This window comes from Trachemys scripta, chromosome 2 (genome assembly GCF_013100865.1).
Source record: "Trachemys scripta elegans isolate TJP31775 chromosome 2, CAS_Tse_1.0, whole genome shotgun sequence".
NCBI lineage: Eukaryota > Metazoa > Chordata > Testudines > Emydidae > Trachemys > Trachemys scripta.
In genome coordinates this window covers 46,749,373-46,771,410 of record NC_048299.1, presented here as the reverse complement: position 1 = coordinate 46,771,410, position 22,038 = coordinate 46,749,373, and the positions used below count along the sequence as shown (strand labels likewise).

At 41.7% G+C, this 22,038-nt stretch overlaps 1 protein-coding gene across 3 annotated transcripts in view; it reads right to left on the bottom strand.

Annotated features, from left to right (window-relative positions):
- The window catches only part of DYNC1I1 (dynein cytoplasmic 1 intermediate chain 1), a 245,094-nt gene that overhangs the window by 32,731 nt on the left and 190,325 nt on the right, over positions 1-22,038 (bottom strand). For all 3 annotated transcript variants that reach the window (XM_034760492.1, XM_034760494.1, XM_034760493.1), the window contains exons 12-14: positions 19,647-19,760; positions 16,613-16,746; positions 13,476-13,620 (exon numbers count right to left, since the gene is read on the bottom strand). In XM_034760492.1, the coding sequence (XP_034616383.1) occupies positions 13,476-13,620; positions 16,613-16,746; positions 19,647-19,760 (393 nt within the window). The remainder of the gene's footprint in view (positions 1-13,475; positions 13,621-16,612; positions 16,747-19,646; positions 19,761-22,038) is intronic.

Here is a 22,038-nt window from a genome sequence, read left to right as displayed (position 1 = left end):
TACTTATAGGCCTCCTTTAATTCTGTTTGAGTCAATGGAAGTTTAGCCACTGACTTCCAGTGGAAGCAGGATCAAATGTTCATATTTGGCCTTATACTTTTGTTATTTCATAAATGTAACAAATATTTTGTTTTATTTTTAAGTTGGAGCTCAAGATGAGGAATTACCTCAATTTGATGTGCACTCTTTCTAAAAAGGTTAAATATTGTCCTCTGGAGTCTTAGTGTTGCAAAAACAAACAAAACAAACATACAAAAATAGCAAGAGCAAATTCTTTCCCAAATAAGGAAAAGCACATGAATATCCTATTGAAGTGTAAATGGGACTACATACATGCTTAAAATTAATCACATGTGTGTTTGCAGAATTGGGGGCTGAGTAATGATCAGGGTTTTGAGGAGACAGAAGTATTATAAAAGATACTTGGGAGCTAATATCTTCAGCTGAAAGCCTGCAAATAGAATTCAGAGCAGGTCACACAACTCCACAATGTGTACAAAACACATACACAGAGCATGCAGTATTTTATATTTTCATTGTAAATTGTGCTGGTTTTAAAGATTTCAGACATACAAATTTGCTGGAGAAAACTTATCAGTAGTATAAAATAATGTGTTTAAAGGAAACAAAGTCCACCCAATTGCTTATAGGAAAATATTTTTCTCATGCACAGAAAATACACTACAAATATAGTACTACAGACCGTAAATGTCACAAAATGCCATGTGATTAAGAAGCACAAAATCTATCCACAGTAGATTGCAATCAACATTTCATTTTGAAGAAATACTGAAATTGGATTTATTCTTATTTTATTCTGTCATTCACTTTTTATAGCCTTTTAGCTCCAGCAATATATTTACCGAATAATGACCAGCATGATCCAGAGGATAAGGTACTGAAAAGAGCATCAGGAGACCTGGGTTCTATTCTTGACTACTGGGTGACCGTTGGCAAGTCACTTCACCCTATATGACTCAATTTTTCCAACTGTAAAGTGGGATTAATGATACCTACCGTCCTTTGTATAGTGCTTTGAGATTGATGGATGAAAAGCACTGTCTAAATGGTAAGCATTATCATTACCATGATAGTGAAGATCTGAACATGCAAAACTGAAGTCAGGGATAAAATCTGGACAGCCAGAATAATGTGCATTTAAGAAGCATCCAAACCATTTAGAAAATGAGACTCATATTAATAAATCCGAATGTGGGTTTACATGGGACAGGGAGATAAGCAATTCCACGCTCGCAAATAGCCGAGGTAGTCCTGGTTAACCAATCACTAGCTTATTATTGGAAAACATGTTATGGGAATGTAGGTCTGTGAACTGCATCCCTTCGTTTGAGAAGAAATAAATACTGGGCAACCTTTCTACACAAGCCAGCAGTAAGGCCCATGCTTAACTTTACGCACTGTGAGTACACCTCTACCCCAATATAATGCGACCCGATATAACATGAATTTGGATATAATGTGGTAAAGCAGTGCTCTGGGGGCGGGGTGGGGCTATGCACTCCGGCGGATCAAAGCAAGTTCGATATAATGCGGTAAGATTTTTTGGCTCCCGAGGACAGCGTTATATCAGGGTAGAGGTGTAGTTCGATTGATTTCAATGGGATGACTCATAGTGCACAAGTGCAGGACTGGGGCCTTAGCCTTTATTGTAAACCCACTGACAAAGGGCTCAGGCCTGTCAACTCTTAGTCATATGAGTAGTCCTTACTCCTAAGAACAGCATTTTCAAAATCACATTTATCACTACAAACTAGTTCTAGGAACTATTAAAATGTGAGTACATTGAAAGTTCACTTTAACACCATTTTAAATTGCTTGAACTTCTGACTTACAAGCTGTATATCTACCATATGGCTAATGTTATGAAACAACTGAAACTGAAACTCAATGAGCTTGCATTCTTAAGTTTCAGCCCCCATTAGCATTCTTACACACACAACAAATAGATGAAAGCAATATCTTCAGCCAAATCCACATATTTTTGAAAAAGGCAATTTTGGGTGAAATTCTGACTCTGCTGAAGTCGATGGGAGTTTTGCCATTGATTTCAAGAGGACCGGGATTTCAGCATACCTTTGCTATATTGCTATATAGCTGGCCAATTGTACTTGGGCCATGTCTCTTCAAAACTGCTGAATTCATCAGCTAAGCTTTAGTGTGGGGGGGTTCAACCTTTTATTTTTAAAAGCATCCTTTTATTAAGTCGGCACTTTTCCATATGCTACTACACTAGCCACTGATAACTTTTAAAAGACTGCTGTTTTTCTCAAGCAATTTTTCTTGCAGCTCTTACCTATATGTAAATAACTCATTACAATATTATATCAAATGATAAATTTGAATCTCGTTATTCAAAAAGCTCAAAATGTATTATCCTTATCTTGTTACTACAGAAATCAGCACTTAGCTCCACCGATCATACCTGTTTTATTGTGCACCACGGAGGGCCCCATGACTGTGCCTTAACTGCATCGCAGGCTGATTTGCAATTTACTCAGCTCATAATCCTGTCTGCAGACATATTGTTGTTTTTTCAGAGAAAGGCCCTGGGACATACTGGCAGCTATTGGCCAGAGTTGACTTTATCTGGCTGACATTAGGAAGAATATGGCTTAGTGTGTTCCTTGTTTAGCGGAGAATCCTTCCCCATCTCCCTCCCACAGAGGACCCTCTCACAGTGGAACCAGTGTGCTCGCTGCAGGGGGGGGAGGGGAAGAGCAGGATTTGAGGAGGTGTAGGGAGGGACTTTTCCTGGATACTGTTACATGGGGGAGGGTGCTCGGGGGTGGAGCCAGAGGGCCCAGCACTCTGAGGAACTTGTCTTCTGACTCCCCCAATGTGGGGGCACCAAAGATTACTCTGGCTGCCTCAGCAAAACAACCACCAAATTCTGTTCAGACTATCTGAAGGACAATTAAGAACATCTAACCTGGCATCCTATTCTCATATCAACAGTTAGGGAGGTAACTTCCACCTTAGATCATCTGCTGGTAGAAAGGGTGGAGTAATGTTGCAGGAATGGAGACTGAGGCCCAGTGAAATACTCCGAGAAAAGCCAGAGGACTGTGTAAAACACCTCACTGGCAGCTATAGGGGAGCAGAATCAGAGCTTTTCAATTAGATCTTGAGCCAATGCCCATTGAAATCTTTCAGTGGATCAGACCCCATGTTGTTAAGGAAAGACTATAGCCTGGGCTGGCTCTGCATAAATCACTGTAACCTGTGCACTCCAAACCCCAAGAATAAAGCCTTGAGGAGGAATATTTTGCTTAGTGAAATATGTTGCTGTTGCTGTTTGATTAGGTGGCTCACTCACTCCCCCATCTTACTTAGAAACACAGATTGTCTTGGATTTCCTACCCCCACCATTCTGTCCCCCTTTTCTCTGCCTCCTCTTCTCCTCCCTTTGCCAACAAATAAACTACTAGGCCTCGTGGTAAGCCTCTCCCCTTCCACGGTGACCGCTATGGCTATGCTCCTCCACTGCTGCAACCATTGCCTGAGGCATTGCCTGAGCACCACCTTGCTCCTCTTCCTGCTCTGCGCTGTGGATGATGGGCAATGGGGATTGAGTGGGGAAAAGAGGCAGGGATGCCGGATCGTATGGATATAGTTACAAGGGATCATGACCACAGTTATTACAACACCATGGTTCTCACTGGAAAGAGGAAGGAACATTCGCGATCAGGCCCCTCAAAGCTCAGTTGTTTCTTTTTAAAAAATAGAAAATACAATTTCATCACAGGGTGGCCAGTCTGCTATCACACTTGTGCTCAGGGAATTATTATGCCTTCTCGGCAGCCCTGTTGTTTCATTCTCAACATGCCACTTGCTAGGATCTGCACTCTGGAGGGTGGGGAATATTGATGAATCTCTAATGTGGCCAAACAGCAGTTTACACTGAGCCATCAAGATTAGTCTTTGTGGCTGGTAGGATCAGGAGATCTGCAGAGTTTTCCTGGGTCAGCAACCGCAGACTCTGAGCTTAATTATTACTGAAGAGAACCCATCTTGTAGGATTCTGAACACATTTCCTTTCCTTCTAATAACAAAATATTTCCAAGAGCACAACGGGGGTTGCTGTAGTAAATGGAGGGAAAATTTTGTTGATTAGCTGCATTACAAATTTTTTATATTTTTTTTTGTATATAGTCTTAATTATTCTGAAATACTTCATAGTTGCAGCCTGATTCTGCACCACTGTAGTCAATGGGAGTTTTGCTGTTGACTTCAATGGGATTGGGACTTAATTTTGTGTCGGTTGATGAACCCCTAATGCTAACTTCTGCTCTCGATATGTGCACAAAGCTTCCACTGATTACAACAGAATTTACACAACTGCATTCTCAGCCAGAATTTAGCTCTTTCAGTTTTTGTCAAAGCAGCCCCACCTCTCAGAAAATTTCTATTTTATTTTCTTACATGGAGATTTGTTCACAAGATGCTTCATAAGCAAGAAGAAACAGGGTTTGGAATGTGCCTGCCTGCTTAAGCATATTTTCCTGTCGCTATTTAAAATACAGTTACACTGAAAACCAAAATCATGAGAAACACTTAATGTGAAAAATTCAAGGCTGACTTGAAACCACCTGACTTCACTTTGGTTTTGCTCCTTAAAATTACCTAGAAAATACCATAATCTTCTTTTCGTATGGCTGGATGAGAGCCAGACCTCTGGCTCCAGAGGTAAAGGGCAAAAACTAAAAATCCTGTCTGAACAGGCAGCTCCACCCACTTCCCCAAGTCAGTTTGGCTTTTTGACAGAAAGTGAGCTCTGAAGCAAAATCATTCATTGCTTTGGTCTTGGACAAAACTCAAATTCCTGAACTCACATGGCAAACAGAACATTTCCATGAAATCCAGCATGATAACATTATCACCCTTTGTTTTAATCTATAATCTGATCCAATGAGCATATGCAGTGATTAGCAATTTTAATTACTTCTGTTAAAGAGATGAAGTCTTAAATAGAAATATACTTCTTACGGGCAGATTAAGGAAGGATTCTTAGTGCCACTGGATCTCAGCTGGCAATCTAGGGGATGTGATGTAGCTGTCCATCCATGAAAAAATAAGGTCAAATTTGCCACTGGGTTAAGTGGACACAACTCCACTGTAATCTGTGGTAGACTGGAGGATAGTCAAGGAGTCCATTCAGAGAGAGAATGGGACAAAGTTTTTTGGGGGTATGTAAGTTCACGGAGTCCAAGAGGGCTGAAAGGAGTATGTGCAAGAAAAAAGGAAGCAACATTTTGTGGGGAGCATCAACGTTTCAGTGGATTCAGGTCACTTAGGCCTGGTCTATAAGGTTGACAGAATAGCTGAACCAGTATAGTTATACCAGTAAAACCTTCTACTGGAGACACAGTTTATACTGGCAAGAGTGCTTTTGTTCTTGTGTCTACACTAAGGCTTTTCCTGGCATAGAAATGATGTAAAAAAATGTCACCCTCCTAACTGACATTATATACTGGGAAAAGGTTAAAATGTAGACCTGTCTCACCCCACCCCTCTTTCTGCTGAGAGATATACTCCACAATAAAGATTTTTTTTATGATTAGTAAAAGTTATGGATTACAGACCCGAGCATGCAACCCTCATTCACCCAAATAGTTCCACTGGCCCTAATCCTCATGTCGGGCCCAGGGGCACTCAATGTAGGCCCAAGGAGGGGGGGCAAAGGTGTCTTTATAACACCTCTGCATTTCCTCAGTCCATGGAGCTGTCAGGGGATGAATGGTTCCAGGCGCAAGTTAGAGCACGCCCTGGGCTATAACGTACAGCTGCCTTCGATCGCCCTCAAGAGCCATACTGGTAGTCATGTCTTGCTGACACACAATGTGCTCCAGCCACACCTCCTTCCCCAGCACAACTCCTTGTGCTGAGGGCTAATAAATAGAGGCAGTATAGAGCCCACTATGATATCTTTTCACATCCCAGGGATTTCCCTTTGAAAGAGGAATCCTCAGCAGGCCACCTTGGCCATTTTCAAGGAATCTTTGCAACACCTGAGCTTTGCAAAGCAATCTATTGGGGCTGAAGATGACATTTATTGACCCTAATGGGTCAATGCATGAGTGAAGATTTCAGGATTAGTCCCTAAGGATGTGAGTTAGTGCCAGTAATAGCATAAGTAATCAGATGGGTTTCTCACACAGCTCTACCAATGCAACTTTGTCTGGACCTCCAGGGCCCCCGCTGAATTAATTGCTTTTCCTGTTTTAAATTAAAGATCTGTCCAGGGCACCTCTAGAACAGAAATTACAAACTGTTGTGGTTTTGTGATATGGACAAATGTCCTCTAAGGATAGGACTCAGTTTCAATGTTCCTACCTAATGCTATGGAGGCCTGAACCAGAGTTTCCAGAGCTGAAAGGCTGGTGTGCTTACCTGCTGTGTGAGTTCCGGTAGCTCCAAGCAATAGCTTTGGTGGGAAGGCACATTCCGGGGACAGTGAGATGTTAATTATTAAAGCAGACTATTCAGTTCCAGACAATTTATGGTCTAGGAAATTATTAGAAATTAAAATAAAAAAGGACAAAATTGATGCAGTGGAGTAAGTTCTACATACTGTACCATTAGTACCAACCTGGTATTTTGTTTGACTGACAAAAGTAGTCTTTTTGCTTAATAGAATGTCAAGTACAATTGTTTTCATAGATTCATAGATTTATGGCTAGAAAGGACCATTGTGATCATCCAGTCTGACCTTCTGCGGAACACAGGCCATAGGACTTCCTGAATTAACACCTGTTTGAACTAGAGTGTGTCTTTTAGGCTACATCTACACTACAGGGGGGAGTCGATTTAAGATACGCAAATTCAGCTACGTGAATAGCATAGCTGAATTCGACATATCGCAGCCGACTTACCCCGCTGTGAGGACCGCGGCAAAATCGACCTCCGCGGCTTCCTGTCGACGGCGCTTACTCCCACCTCCGCTGGTGGAGTAAGAGCGTCGATTAGGGGATCGATTGTCGCGTCCTGATGGGACGCGATAAATCGATCCCCGAGAGGTCGATTTCTACCCGCCGATTCAGGCGAGTAGTGTAGACCTAGCCTTAGAAAAACATCCAATCTTGATTTTAAAATTCCCAGTGATGGAGGATACGTTGTTCCAATGGTTTTGTTAAGTTTATTGTACTTTTATCACAAATGTTATTTACTTTTTTCTTTACTTGTATCAGTAAATGTGAGTTAGTCGATAAGAAATCTAAGGAGCTGACACTGACTTCAGTTAGTTTAACTGGTATTATACTAGATCAAATCAATGTCAGCTAATCAGATTTCTAGATCCTTGTCCAATAATCACTTGATTATTTAGAAAAGGAAAAATTAAAACTATTAAAAATTGGTGTACTAGTAAACTTAAAAAATATGGATATTTTATGAATAAATTGTTTTCTTATTGACTAACTCACATAATAATTCAATTTTTCTGATTTATTCTGCTACAGCAATTTCCATCTGAGTACGTTTGCTCTACTGTGCGGGTTGTAGTGTCATCTTTTTTTATTATTATTACTATTCAGATTCATTCTTGGCAGGACACAGGCAGCAGCAGCAATGCAAACTTTTTCACATTGTCCTATTGATGTGCTTCCAGGAGAGGACTGCCTCTTGGTATGACACAGCTGTTCAGTCTCCAGGCCAAATTCAAAACTGATGTAAGTGTTGATTCAAGTTACAGGCTGGGAAGATGGTGTGAAAGTACAGGTTGGTGTCATTTGCACCAAGATGTGGAAGGAGGGGAAAAGCAACCAAAGGGAGGCTGTAGGAAGTTGTAAGAAAGTAAATCCCCTGTTGGTTGCTTTGCTGTTCCCCCGATAGCCACTTACAAAGTGTAAACTGCACCAACATCTGGCTACCAAGACTCCTGCCTGAAGCAAAAATATCCCACCTCAGCAGCTTTCCTCCTCAACTGCCATGTGCCTCCCCTAATCTCCCACCAACTGCCACTGTCTTCCAATAACTGCCCAAACCTTGCTGTGCATCTGATCCACAGTCCATTGTCCAGTTTTTGCATGTAGAGCCCAAACTGAAATGTATAAGTCTGTTCCACTGTTTAAAATTAAGCATACCAGCCCAGTAGACTGGATTGGAGCAGCTCAGGAGAACAAGGGGATAACAGGCAAGCAAAGGGAATTGGAAGGAAGAGGTAATACAAGGAATGAAGCGGGGACTGGAAAGAAGAGGCTGCAAATGGTGCAAAAGAAGGAAGACAAAACTGAATAGGGAAACAAAAGAGAGGAGTAAATGACTAGAGGGACAACTTCCGGCCAGCTCCACCATTCCCTGCCAGCAGTGTGGGAGTGATCCTGATGGCCAGTCAACTCCACATCTTCTCTCAGTCTAATTATCATAGAATCACAGAATGTCAGGATTGGAAGGGACCTCAGGAGGTCATCTAGTCCAACCCCCTGATCAAAGCAGGACCAATTTGTTCAGAATATGAACCCAGGCCCTCTCTCACACAAAACGAGAATCATACCCCTATCAGCATTTGCCATTCTGATTAAACATAAGGCAAAGGCGGGGACACAAGTATGGATTAGGAGAGTGCTCTAACACATACAACCTCTCTTCTACTCAACTACCCCTTCTGGTCATCTGTTAGACAAAGACACAAGTGGAGAACAGTGTACCAACCATAAGCAGCTTCCCCATGCTTCTAGCAGAGTTGAAGGGTAAGAACTGGGAGAGATGGGTGACACTGGAAAGGGAAGTCAAAATCCAGGTCTCCTTCCAGCCTATACAATCTCCCTCCAGCAGCAAGCACAGAAAACTTCCTCCAGTCTGCAGCTAAAGTCTCCTTATGGCAGAATAATGCGCTGTACTGATAAGCCCCAAGAAATCCAGTCCCGCTTTCTTCTCATGACATAACCCCCACTCTGCACAGCAATTACAGTCAGAATACTAATGATACTTATATTGCATTATTTAACAACACAGCATTTATTAATTTTCTAATCAACAGGGGCATTAATTAATTAATTAACCAATTACGCTTAGCCTTTCCAAAGCACTTTATATCTTCAAGGCACTCCCAGACAATATCTAATTAAGGACAAGGCTCAGCAGAGCTTTTCCCACTGGCACATCCCTTTGGACTGTTCTGGATCCTGGGATCTCACAGGACATGGCATGCTCTCATGCGTCAATGGCAAACCTTCCATTCACTTCACTGGGAGTCTCATGGTGCCACTGATGTCAAAGAGCCAGGAGTGTACATTATTTTTTATCGCCCCACCCCACTTGTTCTGGTTCTGTCACTACCTTAACAAAAGACATTTATTCCTGCTACGATATTTCTCTGGGCGCTTACAGAAGCATTAAAAATGTGATATAATTATTGAATAATCTGATGTGTGACTACTTGAACATTTTATCACTGATACCCACAGAGTCCTCATTTCTCAGCCAGTTGAGGATGTCATTCTCAGTTATTTGTCTGAACTCTGCCTTTCGGTGGATGGAAGAGTGTGTTAGAGCAGATTATGAAATGTCACGCCAGATTGTTTTAAGGGAGCCGGTGATTTCAGTCTATTAGTCACACTCGCACTACCCAAGTGCCTTTCCCATAAGCACCCCAGGATGCTGCACAACGTCAATAGACAAGAGAAACACATAGGTTTCATGTTTTGCTTTGCAAGTGGACAGTGACTCTGAAGCTTTAAAAATAAAAGAATTGAATTTCAGGACCAAGGAGAATAATATGCATGGGATTAAGAAGACAGCATCTGTATGAACAAACAAACTCTAAGCCTTTGGATGCTGAAAAAGAGTGATCTGACAAATAAGGAGCAAAGGGCAAAAGCAATGTTGAGTAAACCGTCGTAAAGCATCATCAGCACTTAATTAAATTAACCCACTGATTTATTAGTAGACAATCAAACTATTTGAAGGGATGAACCAAAGGCCACTGAAGTCAATAGATGCTTTTCCAATGACTTTTCAATGGGTTTGGATCAGGTTTTTAATGGGAGCAGTGTGATTAAAAAAACCTTAAACCCTCGCTGAAGAATATTGTACTAACCACAAACAAGAGAATTAACCAAATGATATGCAAACAAAATATTGCACTGGTCAAATGAGAAGGAAAAGGAAGTATAGATTGGCATTTCTGCACAGGTCTCGTGTCTCAGTCTGGCTGGATTCCCGAGCAGATTAAAGTTTTAAAAGGTAGCTGCTATAAAAAAGCTAGCTGTCTACCATGGGAGCCCTCTCCTGATCTGTGAAAAAGTCACCTATTACAGATATGAATTTAATTCTTTGTTAAATTATTGTATTCAGCAGGATTTGATTCAAACATTTTGGCATTGGATTTTTGTATGGGGATGTTGGACTGTGGACCACTATCAGTATTGTTATTTTCTATGTCCAAAATACTCTCCAATTGTGCTATTGGAGTTTTAGACCAGTATTCTAGAATACTGTGGTTTTATTTGTAAAGTGTTATATAAGATAGCTACCTGAGATAAAACATCCTATTCATCCCTGGTATAATTTCATTAAAGCCACTGATGAATCAGGCCCTTATGGACAAATTCAACACCCACTCACCGGGCTGCCAAATATCATGCATCTCACATGATATCATGCATCTCTCACGTATTTGGTACCCCACAGTGCAGCCTCGCAGAGATGTCACGCTTTCAGCTGAGCTTCAGGATCTCTGTAGTTGTGGCTACCAGCCACTGGGGCAACTGTAGCAACTGCTGAGCAGCCCTCTGGGTGGTCTTTCTGGCTCCTCCCTGGCTGCTCCCCTTATTGGATCTCAGTGGGGAAGAGGCAGCTGGGAAGAGGAGGCAGCAGCAAAACCAAGCAGAAGTGGCTGGGGCAGAAGGTGAGAGTCCAACATGGAGTCCAGACTTCCCTAGCCACCCTTCCCCAGCTTTAGTCACCCCAGACATCTTCAGACAGCATTTTCCACCTATCCCCCTATTCAGCTCCCAGTTATCCCCCATCCCTTTGATCCAGAGACACTGGACACCCCCACCCAGGCTCCCACCCAACCATTAGTCACCCCCACCCAGCTACCGCAGCACCATTCACCATCTATCCCCCCATCCAACTCCTCCTAGTGATCCTCTATCTCCTCTACCCAGGTACCTGTAACACCAGACACACCCACTGAGATTCCCACCCATTCACCAATCAGCCCTACCCAGCCACCTCCAGATACCAATTGCCCATATTTCCACCAAGCCCCCAGTTGCCTCCCTCCAGATAGCCACTCCAGGCACTCCCACCAGCCTTCCACCCAGCCACCAGATATCCCCACCCAGCTATCCCTTCAAACAGCTTCTATCCATTACCTAGCAAGCCCCAGACCTCCCTGGCACCCACCAATCCCCCAGACGCATGCCAGAATGCTCATTACAGCTGCCAAGTTTTGAGCAGTTCCATATCCCATCCCCATTGACAGGGTCTGTTGACTATAAGATGAAGTTTAGGGTTACATGCAAATTATTTACAATCATACAAATTAAGTTGTTAATTTCTGTAAGATGTCAGACATGGAGCAGTGCAACACGTGGCAGCTCTGATCACTGATGTCATTGAAAAGACTCCCATTGTCCACAATGGACATTGGATCAGATCCTGAGATTATATATTTTAACAAACATATAATTAAGCCTTTGCATAAGAAGGATTCAAATAACTGCCAAGTATCGAGGTAGCTCCATTTCTATTTAGAGCATAATGCTGTCACATGACCTGCCTCTGGCCAGTTTTGTAGTTACATTTGCTATGCATCTGTACCATCATTTCCCACCCATGAGGCCTTTGAGGAAAACATTCTGAGATGCTTCCTGATTGGGTCAGTTTCCAACATTGGAATCCTGTTGGGTGCAGCTCAAGATGTGAGCCAAACAACATCAGCGATTCTTAAAGACACAGCCAAGATTAAAATCAGACATTTGAAAAACAAATCTCTACCTATTGAATGATGATAACACAATTTAGATGATTTCATCAGCAAGAATATTAACCTAATTTACACTTGTTTAGATTTTGTTTTTCATTCATCTCCCACAATGAAGGTAGCCTGGTCTATTTAATCAACTTCATATTTTTCCCTCACTTTGGTTATCCTACACCAAGACAATACTACTGAAGATGGGGATTGCATCTGCTTAGTTTCACCAAACTGTATGGCAATTTTTGTTGCACAAAATAATCTCTCTGTGTGAAGTCTGTACACAATACATCCCTGTACATGTACATGTACAGTGTATATAGATTTTACAGCTAATAATAACTACATTAAATCTCCTCAGGGCTTCCTCTAGTCAGAAGGAAAAAACTCTACTTCTGTGCCAACATCTTGGTGCACTGTTTGCATATTATTAACCTTAGGAGTTTGTCCTGCATATGGAGTACTGGGTTGGTCACTTTGTAAACTGTAATACAAAACAACACAAACTGTAACCAAAGTCAAAAACATCAGTAGTACATTCTGATTCCGTTTGCAGAAGCACAATTCTTTAGTAAGTGCCAGAAAATGTCAACTTAACTTCTGTCAGAGAATCATATTTGTTAGAGATAGAAAGTATTATTCAAGTCATCTACTCCAGCATCAGTGATTTCCCTAATGCTGTTCTGGTGACTAACCCTAAGTTATATTTTGTCAAGTACTTTTAGATGTATGGCATATTATGCTAATTATTACACGAGGGAGTTTATACAGGTGCAACTCCATTCACTGAACCAGATTCGCTGAACCTGGAACTGGGCCATTTATTTCTCGGCACCAACTTGGAAGTTCTTGACCCCCAGGGGGATTTGCTCAAGGGAAGGCAGATGGTGTTCTTGAAGATAGACTCCCTCTATTCTGCTAGGGGGTGTGGTTGCTGTACATCCCATTGGCAGAGGCTGGGAAGGAGATGGGGTGAACATCTTCTTAGACAATGCCACCACTTTTTGGACTGTGCTGTCCCTTATAGATCCTCAGTAAACAGGAGGTTAGTGTGGCTTTTTGCCATCACAACCTCAGGGGATGGTGTAGAGGTGTAGGCAAGGAAATGCTGCCTACATAGGATGGCATAAACCTTGGGATTAATTTAGCTGAGGCAGATATATTAGGGATGAATTTTAGCCATGGAGTCCTCATGCATTACCTTAGCTTAATTATCCCTTCATATGAGACAAATTCTTCACCCTCATTTAAAGCTTAAGATTCAAAGTATTTCTGAGAATAATATTTTAATGTAACAACTCCCCAAATTCATACTGTGCTTCTTTTGCAATATTTGGATAGGTAACTTGAGCAACAGGGAAAAAGAAAGTATGTGAGGGGAAAACAACGATTAATTAATAATAGCAGATTCCACCATCTGTTGGAATAGATTAGGCCTTGATTATAAGCTGCAAAAATGGGCAATATTTGCCTATAAAAGGTATCTAAATGTACTAAGCAAGCCTACCCAGTCCCCTCCCAGATCTCTCACCTTTGTGGTCCACAACTTGACTGTCCAGTCAAATGATGATGTGACAAAAAGATGGGAAAAGTCGATTGGGCCCACTGCCATGTGGCAATTGATCCCCGTGACAGGTCCTTGGTGGCCTTCAAAGATTTCACCAATTCCTGCTTTACTGCAGAAAGAAGATACACACACTAACATTCAGGGACTTTTGAATACTAGGCTTTTTTCTTTATCTTCAAGTTCTTGTCTAACTGTTTCCCTAGTAAACTACCATGCAATCTGTAAAAAACAGCATCTTTCAGTTTGGGCTTTGTCTCTAAGGACGTGCTGCTGTGGGCACAATTCATGCACTGGGGTGGCCAGAACCCCACTTACTGAGACTTCCTTACTCTGCAGAATTCATCCATACGTGACACTTATATACAGTATCAACTATACTGTGCTTTAGAATAATATGAATAATAATAATAAAGGAAGACTCACAGAGCCAAATAAATCAGAGTGAGCCATTATCATGGGAATTATCATGAACAAACAAGGTGGGCTGACTCATATGATTCAAACTATTCATATGATTAAGGCAAACAGGATTTGTTGTCAAGTCCTATGGGCTAGGTATTGGTTTGAAAGAAAAGATTTCCATTTCAGAGGAACATAGAACTGGAAGGGATCTCCTGGGTCATCATGTCCAGTCCCCCGCTCTCAGAGGCAACTCCGTTATCTAATCCCATTCATAAACTTATCAAGCTCCATTTTTATTACATGAAATGCAGATCACATGAGGAAAGACCAGAACAGCTATAAAGAAGGAAAACATGTAGATCTTCATTAGAGAGCATACACGTAGTGCGTTACTCACTCTGTTAACAACCAGCCCGAATCAACTTACCGCACTGCCCCACCATACAAAGAAAAGAGAATAATAACATCTCCCCTTCAGTCACATGGATACATACACCACAAAAGGAACAAACTCATTCAAAATATCACCGGCTCTAACACAGCTGCAAAGTCCATGCAGTCTTACCCTTTCTCAGTAGGACCAGAGTAAATGCAGAGCAGCCAGAGGGCAAGGCCAAGAACTGTATTAGAAGGAACCTTTCCAGGCTCTCTCCTCAAACAGCCCTATCAGCCATGGCAACATGGCTGAACCAGTAGCTGCATTGCCATTGACTATCAGCCAGTGGTTGAATTCTGCAATACCTCTGAGGAAGCGTTGATTTACCGCCAGTCTTATTGTGCTCTTTTCTCCAGCCCTCCCTTCTTTTTTCCACACGGATAATGGGCTGCATGGATATTTTATAGCTAGGTTCTGGGGATGTGGGGAGAGTGACTTGCATAGCTGTTTTTCCTAGATGCAGATTTCTCCAAAATTTTGCTCCCCTCTGTACTATGCTGTGTTGGAGAGCATTGAGGACCTATGAAAATAAAATGCAGTTTGGGAATGATTCCCAATAGAACACAGGCAAAAATGGCAAAGAAGCAAGAATAGCAAGAGCAGCTGACACTTTCCTCCTCTGGTGGGGGACAAGACAGGTACATCTGAAAGATGACAAGTGCTAAATTAGAAATGACCTTGGGCAGCTTTCACTTATCCAGACAGCCAAAGATTAATTCAAACCATCAGTCACTCCATCACTATAACCCCTAGATAGAGACACTGAGTGTTGCTGTACTATCAGCAAAAAAGCGAAAATAATCTTTTTAAAATGTACGACTATTTGTTTAATATTATGAATATGTAACAGAGGGCCCATTCTTTAAACACCGCATCAACATTAAGGAAAATTATTTGGACATTAGAATTATAGAAAAATTATTTGGACATTAGAATTATAGAATTTGGACATGTGAAGCTACATCACCCCAATACATTTCAAAGTGTTGAATAAAATGTAAACCCACTGATGGAAAGCTGAAGAGCTTGTTCTTTACAAGAGGCTCTCAAGAACGCTGCGCAATGAAAGTGTTAGCAGTTAACACAAGCACACAAGATGGCTGAGACTCATTTTAATGAACATGAGGAACTGATCTTTGAAGTGCCCCTGGGGAGATTCCTCTGGCTGCTAACAGCATCCTGAAATAGTTTACAGGGTGCAAAATAAGGAACTCGTTTAAATTATGGAAGAGGATTTACACCTTCACCACATTGGGTGAAGAATAGGAGATCATTGTTAGAGTGTACATAGCACCAAGGCTCTCCTCTGATCTAATACTTGGAGTCATAGTTCATACTTTGAAAGATCAGTGCATTGGGTAGATTCCCTATAATGCGAGAGAACATTCTAATGGGCGGTTTTTACACTGTGCTTAAGAAAGCCTCACTTTCCCATGAAGATCGTTAATGGCCCGATCCTGTGCTGCTTACTAAGGCAAAACTACCATAGAAGTCAATGGGAGGTTGCAGGATCAGACCCCTAACCAACAACAATACATTTTGGGCGACATTTTGTCCTCAGGTGCACTCCTGAGAAGATGCGGTAGGAAGCTTCTCCCCAGTGTAACCTGCTAGAAAAAGGCAGGCTGAAGATGTCATGCAAGGAAGTTCTAGGCTGAGGAGGAGCAGTTAGCCACCTTTGGGTTGCGTACAGACCCCCAGCACATGTGAGGCTCTAGGTGGGAGACATGCACAATGCTTTTGCTTTAAGAAATGGTGAGGAGTGCTGCTGAATGTTCTGTTTCAACGTTCCAGGAGCCATTCTGCCCTATGCAGGCAGAATAGCTCTGAGACCCTTCTGCGGGCTGCTGCCATTCTGCCCTCTTCTGTCCCCACCCCTAGACTCAGAGGAGCAAGGTCAGAATTTTGCCCTTTAACAGACTATATCTCTACCTGCTATTAACAAGAATCTGGAGGTGTAACTGAACAAACAAGGTGTGCTGACTCTCCAGACTGGAGACCTACGATGAAGCTAAGGGTTATGAACATTGGGTGAGGTGTGGGGGGCGGAAGGGCGCGTTATATCCTACTCTCGTGATTAATTTAGATCTGAATACCCTAAAACGACACAATCGGTAATGGTGTAAAACTACAGAACCCGAACAGTGCTGATAATAATGGACCAACCCAAGAGGCTGATTGTTCTCCATAACACCCTAGCACCCGCCTCACCCCCTAGAGACAGAAACAGGATATGCTGCAAGTAAGCAGTACTGAAAATCACCTTCCATGACGACAAGCTGTGTAGACGGTACCCTCCTCGCTGCCAACCACAAAGTTGTTGACGTCTCCTGTTGGGAAAGCCATTCCTGTAACTGCCACCGGCTTGGATTTATTGTAGGACAGCTCCATGCTCTCCTACCAAAACAGGCCAGAGTTATTTTTTTGTTTTTGTTTTTCACTAATTGTTTTCTAAATGTGTCACAGAAAAAAAAATCATTTGGCTAAATGACGTGTTGATTTTGCATAGGGCATTACAAGAAGCCACCATAATGTCACCAATCATGATGCTTGATACTGCCATTCACATGGCTGCATATCCCAGGTTCCAAAGCAGCTAGAATTCATCAGTCTGTGCTACATCTTTTTAAGTCAGACAGAGATGACAGGTGAGAATTTAAAAACTAATGGTGCAGAAACTAAAGATAATACTTAATGGCTTCACTTGTCAGCCCCAGGCTCTAATAAAACATACAATACCCTTCTATTTACAAACATTCTTGAAATCAATTGTTTACCGAGAAACACAAGTAATATCAGATACACTCCGCACACTTACCAAACTATGCCATTTGTACCTCAGTAGAACCGATTTAGAAAGTTCGGGTCATGTCACCATTGCCATTCTAAACAGCATTTTTCAAGGGGTTGCTGTAGCAACCATAAACATTCACTCTGGGTTCTATTGTCAAGTTGCAAGCATGTGAGCATATTTTCTTTCACTTTCCCTCACCACACTTCAAACCAAATAAGCTGTGTCCATGTTTTGAAGTAACATGAGCGTGGATACTCTATTTTATTAGCATATAGTTTAAGCGGATTATTTTTTGCACATATATAACTCAAAACCACTTGCTTTTGAAGCTTAAATTGTGTAACTCAAGAATCCACAATGCAGATGATGGATTTAGCAATTTTCATTTATTTAGCCTGGTATTTTTTCCCTTTTCAAAATTCCTAAGTCACTGGTCTTTTAGGACCCAATCCTGTAGCCTTCCCTTGCAGGAGAAATCTTACTGAAGTCTGATGGGAGTAAAGGCTGCAGAATCAGCTCTATGGTATTCTTTACTAGCTGGAATATATCCTCCCATGAAAAACATTTGCCTCTGTTAAAAGAGCCAAAACAAAAACTAACAAATTCATAGATATAACAATATGGAGCAAATATGCATATGCTTGTGTGGGTGCAAATCTTCAGAGGGCAGATCCTCAGCTGGTGTCTACATGGAGCTCTCACTTTAATGGAACGATGACAATTGACATCATCTGAGGATCTGCCCCCATCAGGGGTGGCTCTATGTATTTTGCCACCCCAAGCACGGCAGTCAGGCAGCCTTCGGTGGCATGCCTGTGGGAGGTCCACTGGTAATGCGGATTCGGCGGCATGCTTGTGGGAGGTCCGTGGGTCCCATGCCTTCGACGTACCTGCCGCCGAAACCGTGGGACCGGCAGACATCCCGCAGGCATGCTGCTGAAGGCAGCCTGACTGCTGCCCTCACAGCAACCAGCAGGCCGCACCCCGCGGCTTGCTGCCCCAGGCACGCGCTTGGTGCGCTGGTGTGTATTGGAGCAGCCTCTGGCCCCCATATGTACAACTGTCACCCGGTGGCCAGACACACCAATGCTTCTTTGAAAATCTGGCTCCATATTTCTAGAAGGTTTAAGACTGTGAGACAAATCAGCAAAAGCCATGAAATTCCAAGCTGAGGGTAGAACCTTGACTTCAAGTCGCATGCTTTTCTTTGCAACAGCAGCATAAGTTCAGGATAGGATCTCTGACTCAATGTAGAATGTACCATGTTGTTGGAACCCAATTCTGGAGCTGCAGTATGCATGGACATCCCATGTAAGTGGAGAGGTTACAGAATGGGGATATTCACAAACCCTTGTGTCACAACTGTAGCACTGTGCTGTGCTAATGCATTTTGTGTCAATAACTAATATTAAAACCAAACAACTCATATGTATCTGCACAGGGGTGAAACTAGTATAAATGTTCATTTCAGAGAAATTTCTACTAGCTATTTTAAAACAAGAAAACTAGCTATTTATACAACTGTCGTGATCTAGCTCATGAACGCAGTGTTGTTGTAGCCATATGGGTCCCGGGATATTAGAGACACAAGTTGAGGTAATATCTTTTATTGGACCAACTCCTCTTGGTGAGAAAGACGAGCTTTGAGTTAGTTTCCCTGACCTGAAGAAGAGCTGTGTGTAAGCTCGAAAGCTTGTCTCTCTCACCAACAGAAGTTGGTCCAATAAAAGATAGTACCTCATCCACCTGGTGATGTATCTCACATATTTTAATGAAACCCAGTAATAAAACATCCTTCTTCCCAGTAAACAGAAGAAAGGGATGTATTGGACTACAAACAGATTTAAACAAGCTTCTCCAAAGGTCTCTTTCAGCATCAGTTTTGTTGCTTAGTTTCCATTACTATAATCACGAGTGGTTTGGAAAAATTTCCTGGATTTCCTTTCATTTCCAATACAAAAAGTTGTGTGTGTGTATGTGTGTGTGAGTGTGTGATGGGGAGCCAGTAACAACAAACATTCTGGGGTGGGGGAAATATTTCTAAAACTTTTGATTTGCATAGTTTGTTCCCTTGGTTACTGAATTCATGAACAAGCTAAGCTTTCCTACTTTTGGGATACCGTATCTTGGAGACATATAACTGGGTCGAGTGTGTTCTGCAGCAGTGCAATCTAGTCCATATTTGTTAAACAATCTAGAGTAAGTGCAATTTGTACCACAGGCGACTTCTATAATTACTGTGCTTTAAAATGGATTATTTCATTTTCACTTGAAACTGATCTACATATTAACGTATTACAATAATTACATGATTTGTGGTAAAGGAAATGGGTTTTGGCTCTTACAGAAGACTGCTGGAAGCAAGCTGCATTCTTTCAAGTGCATCCATTGGTTTTAGTTTGTGTAGGATATGAAGTTTTGGCTTTTAGGAACTATGTTCCATTAAGCAGGTATCTGCTTTAACCATGATGTTTTCTTCTTGTGTAGGTGAAAACAAACCCACCTGTGGTGTTGAGAGCATATCCAGGCTCCAGGAGCACATTTTGCCATCTGTAGAAACTGTAATGAGATTGTGCGCATTCTGTGTTCCAACTACATTTACACAGTATACGGGATGCTGAAAATACATGAACACCAGGAATCAGAGAGTGCATTCTCACTTTTCAAAACCAAATTTCAATTTCAAATGTCAGAAATGTTGATTTAAGAAAGGATTAAACAGTCACATACTGCCAGCATAATACAGCACTCATCTACTTGCCAGAAAGGAATTTAATTTGCTTTTGGTTGGAACTTTAAAGGCACATTATGGTGGTGGAAGTTCAAAGATTCATTTTACTCCATCGTAAAACAACCTGAGTAATGCTGTGAAAACGCTGAATTCTGTGGATGAGATTTCACCTTCAGGGACACGTCTGATTCTGCTGATAGCTTTTGATGCTGAAAATGACTGGCAGAGAGAAGCAAACCTTCCAAATGGAATGAAAATGTAGATTTTATTGGAGAAAATTCCAAGACTTGGACTTTGCCACAGTTTGGCTGCTATGCCAGATATTTTCAAATGTACTTCAATGGAAAAAATATGAACAAATCCACCAGCCTTCTTAATCATGAGCCAATTAATGTACTCTGATATATCAAAGGAAATCGGGAGTGACTCCACTAACCTATGGAGTTACTCCAGATTTACACCAGTGAAACTGAGAGCAAAATTTGGTCCACAGGCATTAAATGTGTCCATTTAACATGTTAGGGTGTACACGGTACTTTTATTCTCAGGCATCGATACTTTGGGCTCCAAGTTATCATCTGACATCTGTTTGATGGCCCATGGGAAATGAGGTGCTGCTCCAAGCTCAGTTTCTAGTGGCCAAGTGTTCTCATCACCAAACCACTGTCACAACCGAGCACCCTTAGCGGCACTCTTCAAAGAATGGCCAGTGAGAATGAACTACCCTTTAGCCAGTACAGGTGGTCTGTCCAGATCAAGGATAACATGCATAGCTGTAGGGCAGTGTTGGGAAACTTGCACTGCTACTGTCTATTCAGTGTTGTTGTTTTTTTTTTTTTTTTTTTTTTTTTTTTGTGGATAAAGAGAAGACTTTGGTCTCTAGAAATGGAAACTTTTCACTTTTCACTAGCACTACATTTAATTAAAGAAAATTAATTAAGGGCCAAATTTACTAGTGGCCTCAACTTAGTTCCCATCTATATTCATCCAAGTGAAGACAATCACTTGTGCACACAATCATTTGTGCATAGAAATGATGGAACTTACATAAGCAATCCTCAATTAAGGTGGACAGCTCCAATTCCGCTCCCTTTGAAGTGAATGGCAAAACTTCCATTGACTTCAGTGGCGCAGGATCACACCCTATGTGTATAAATTCCATCATTTGTGTGAACAGGTGATAGGATGCTGAAGGCCCGTATGCACAAGTGATTGCCCTTGTGAATTAATGCTAGTCACAAACAGGCCAGATTTGGAAAATCTGCCCCTAAAGCTACATTTAAAAAAAAAAACCCTTAGGAAGCGCCCTTCACGTAACTCTTCCTTGTGTACCAATTAACATGGGAATAAAAACTGATGAGCACATATTATTACATGGTAAATTTAGTCTGCTCAGCCTAAGCTGTAATGGGCATTTGTCCTCGTCACAAAACAACCTACAAATTGCTAAAGCAGCCTTAAGGCTGGAATTGCAAGGGTGGGAGGAGGATACAGGTCAAATAGGCAGGGAGTGGCCAGACTCATCGGGGGACGTATTGCCAGACCAGTGGTACCTTCCTATAGAATGCCTGGCTATAGACAGTGCTGCCAGCTGTCTGTTTCATGAGTAATGAAATTCAAAAGATGTAAACAAAACGAGCAAAAAGGACGACCAACTGTACTTAGCAAAAAGTGTAAATTGGCTCCTTCCTTTCACAGGGGAGATGCCAGCTTGTTTTTATTTATTTTGGAAATGAAATCATCATGCAGGAGTTTTTTGTCTTAATTAAAATTTCCTGTTCTTCCAAATACAGCTGTGTGGTGGGCGTGAAAGGAAATTAGTGAGTAAGCTGTGGTGGGACTCTCTTTCCTGGGCACCAATCAGCGGGAATAAACTCACGGGAATTTTTTAACAATGTTGACAGCATGATCCATATTTATTCAGCTAACTGAAGAGAGCAGCAATAACTAAACACTTGTTTTCATGGGGCATATTTGTTAAAATAAAAATAAATATTCAAACCAGCACCTAGCTGCCTACTGTACAAAAGAATCATTTTCTTGATTCAATATACTCCTTTGCGTGTAACAGCTTAGGGCATGAGCCTGCAGGACTTAATTTAAATTAGACAAGAATTTTGCCTGTCAGGATTGTAGGAATAGCACTTAATTTATGTTTATTCTG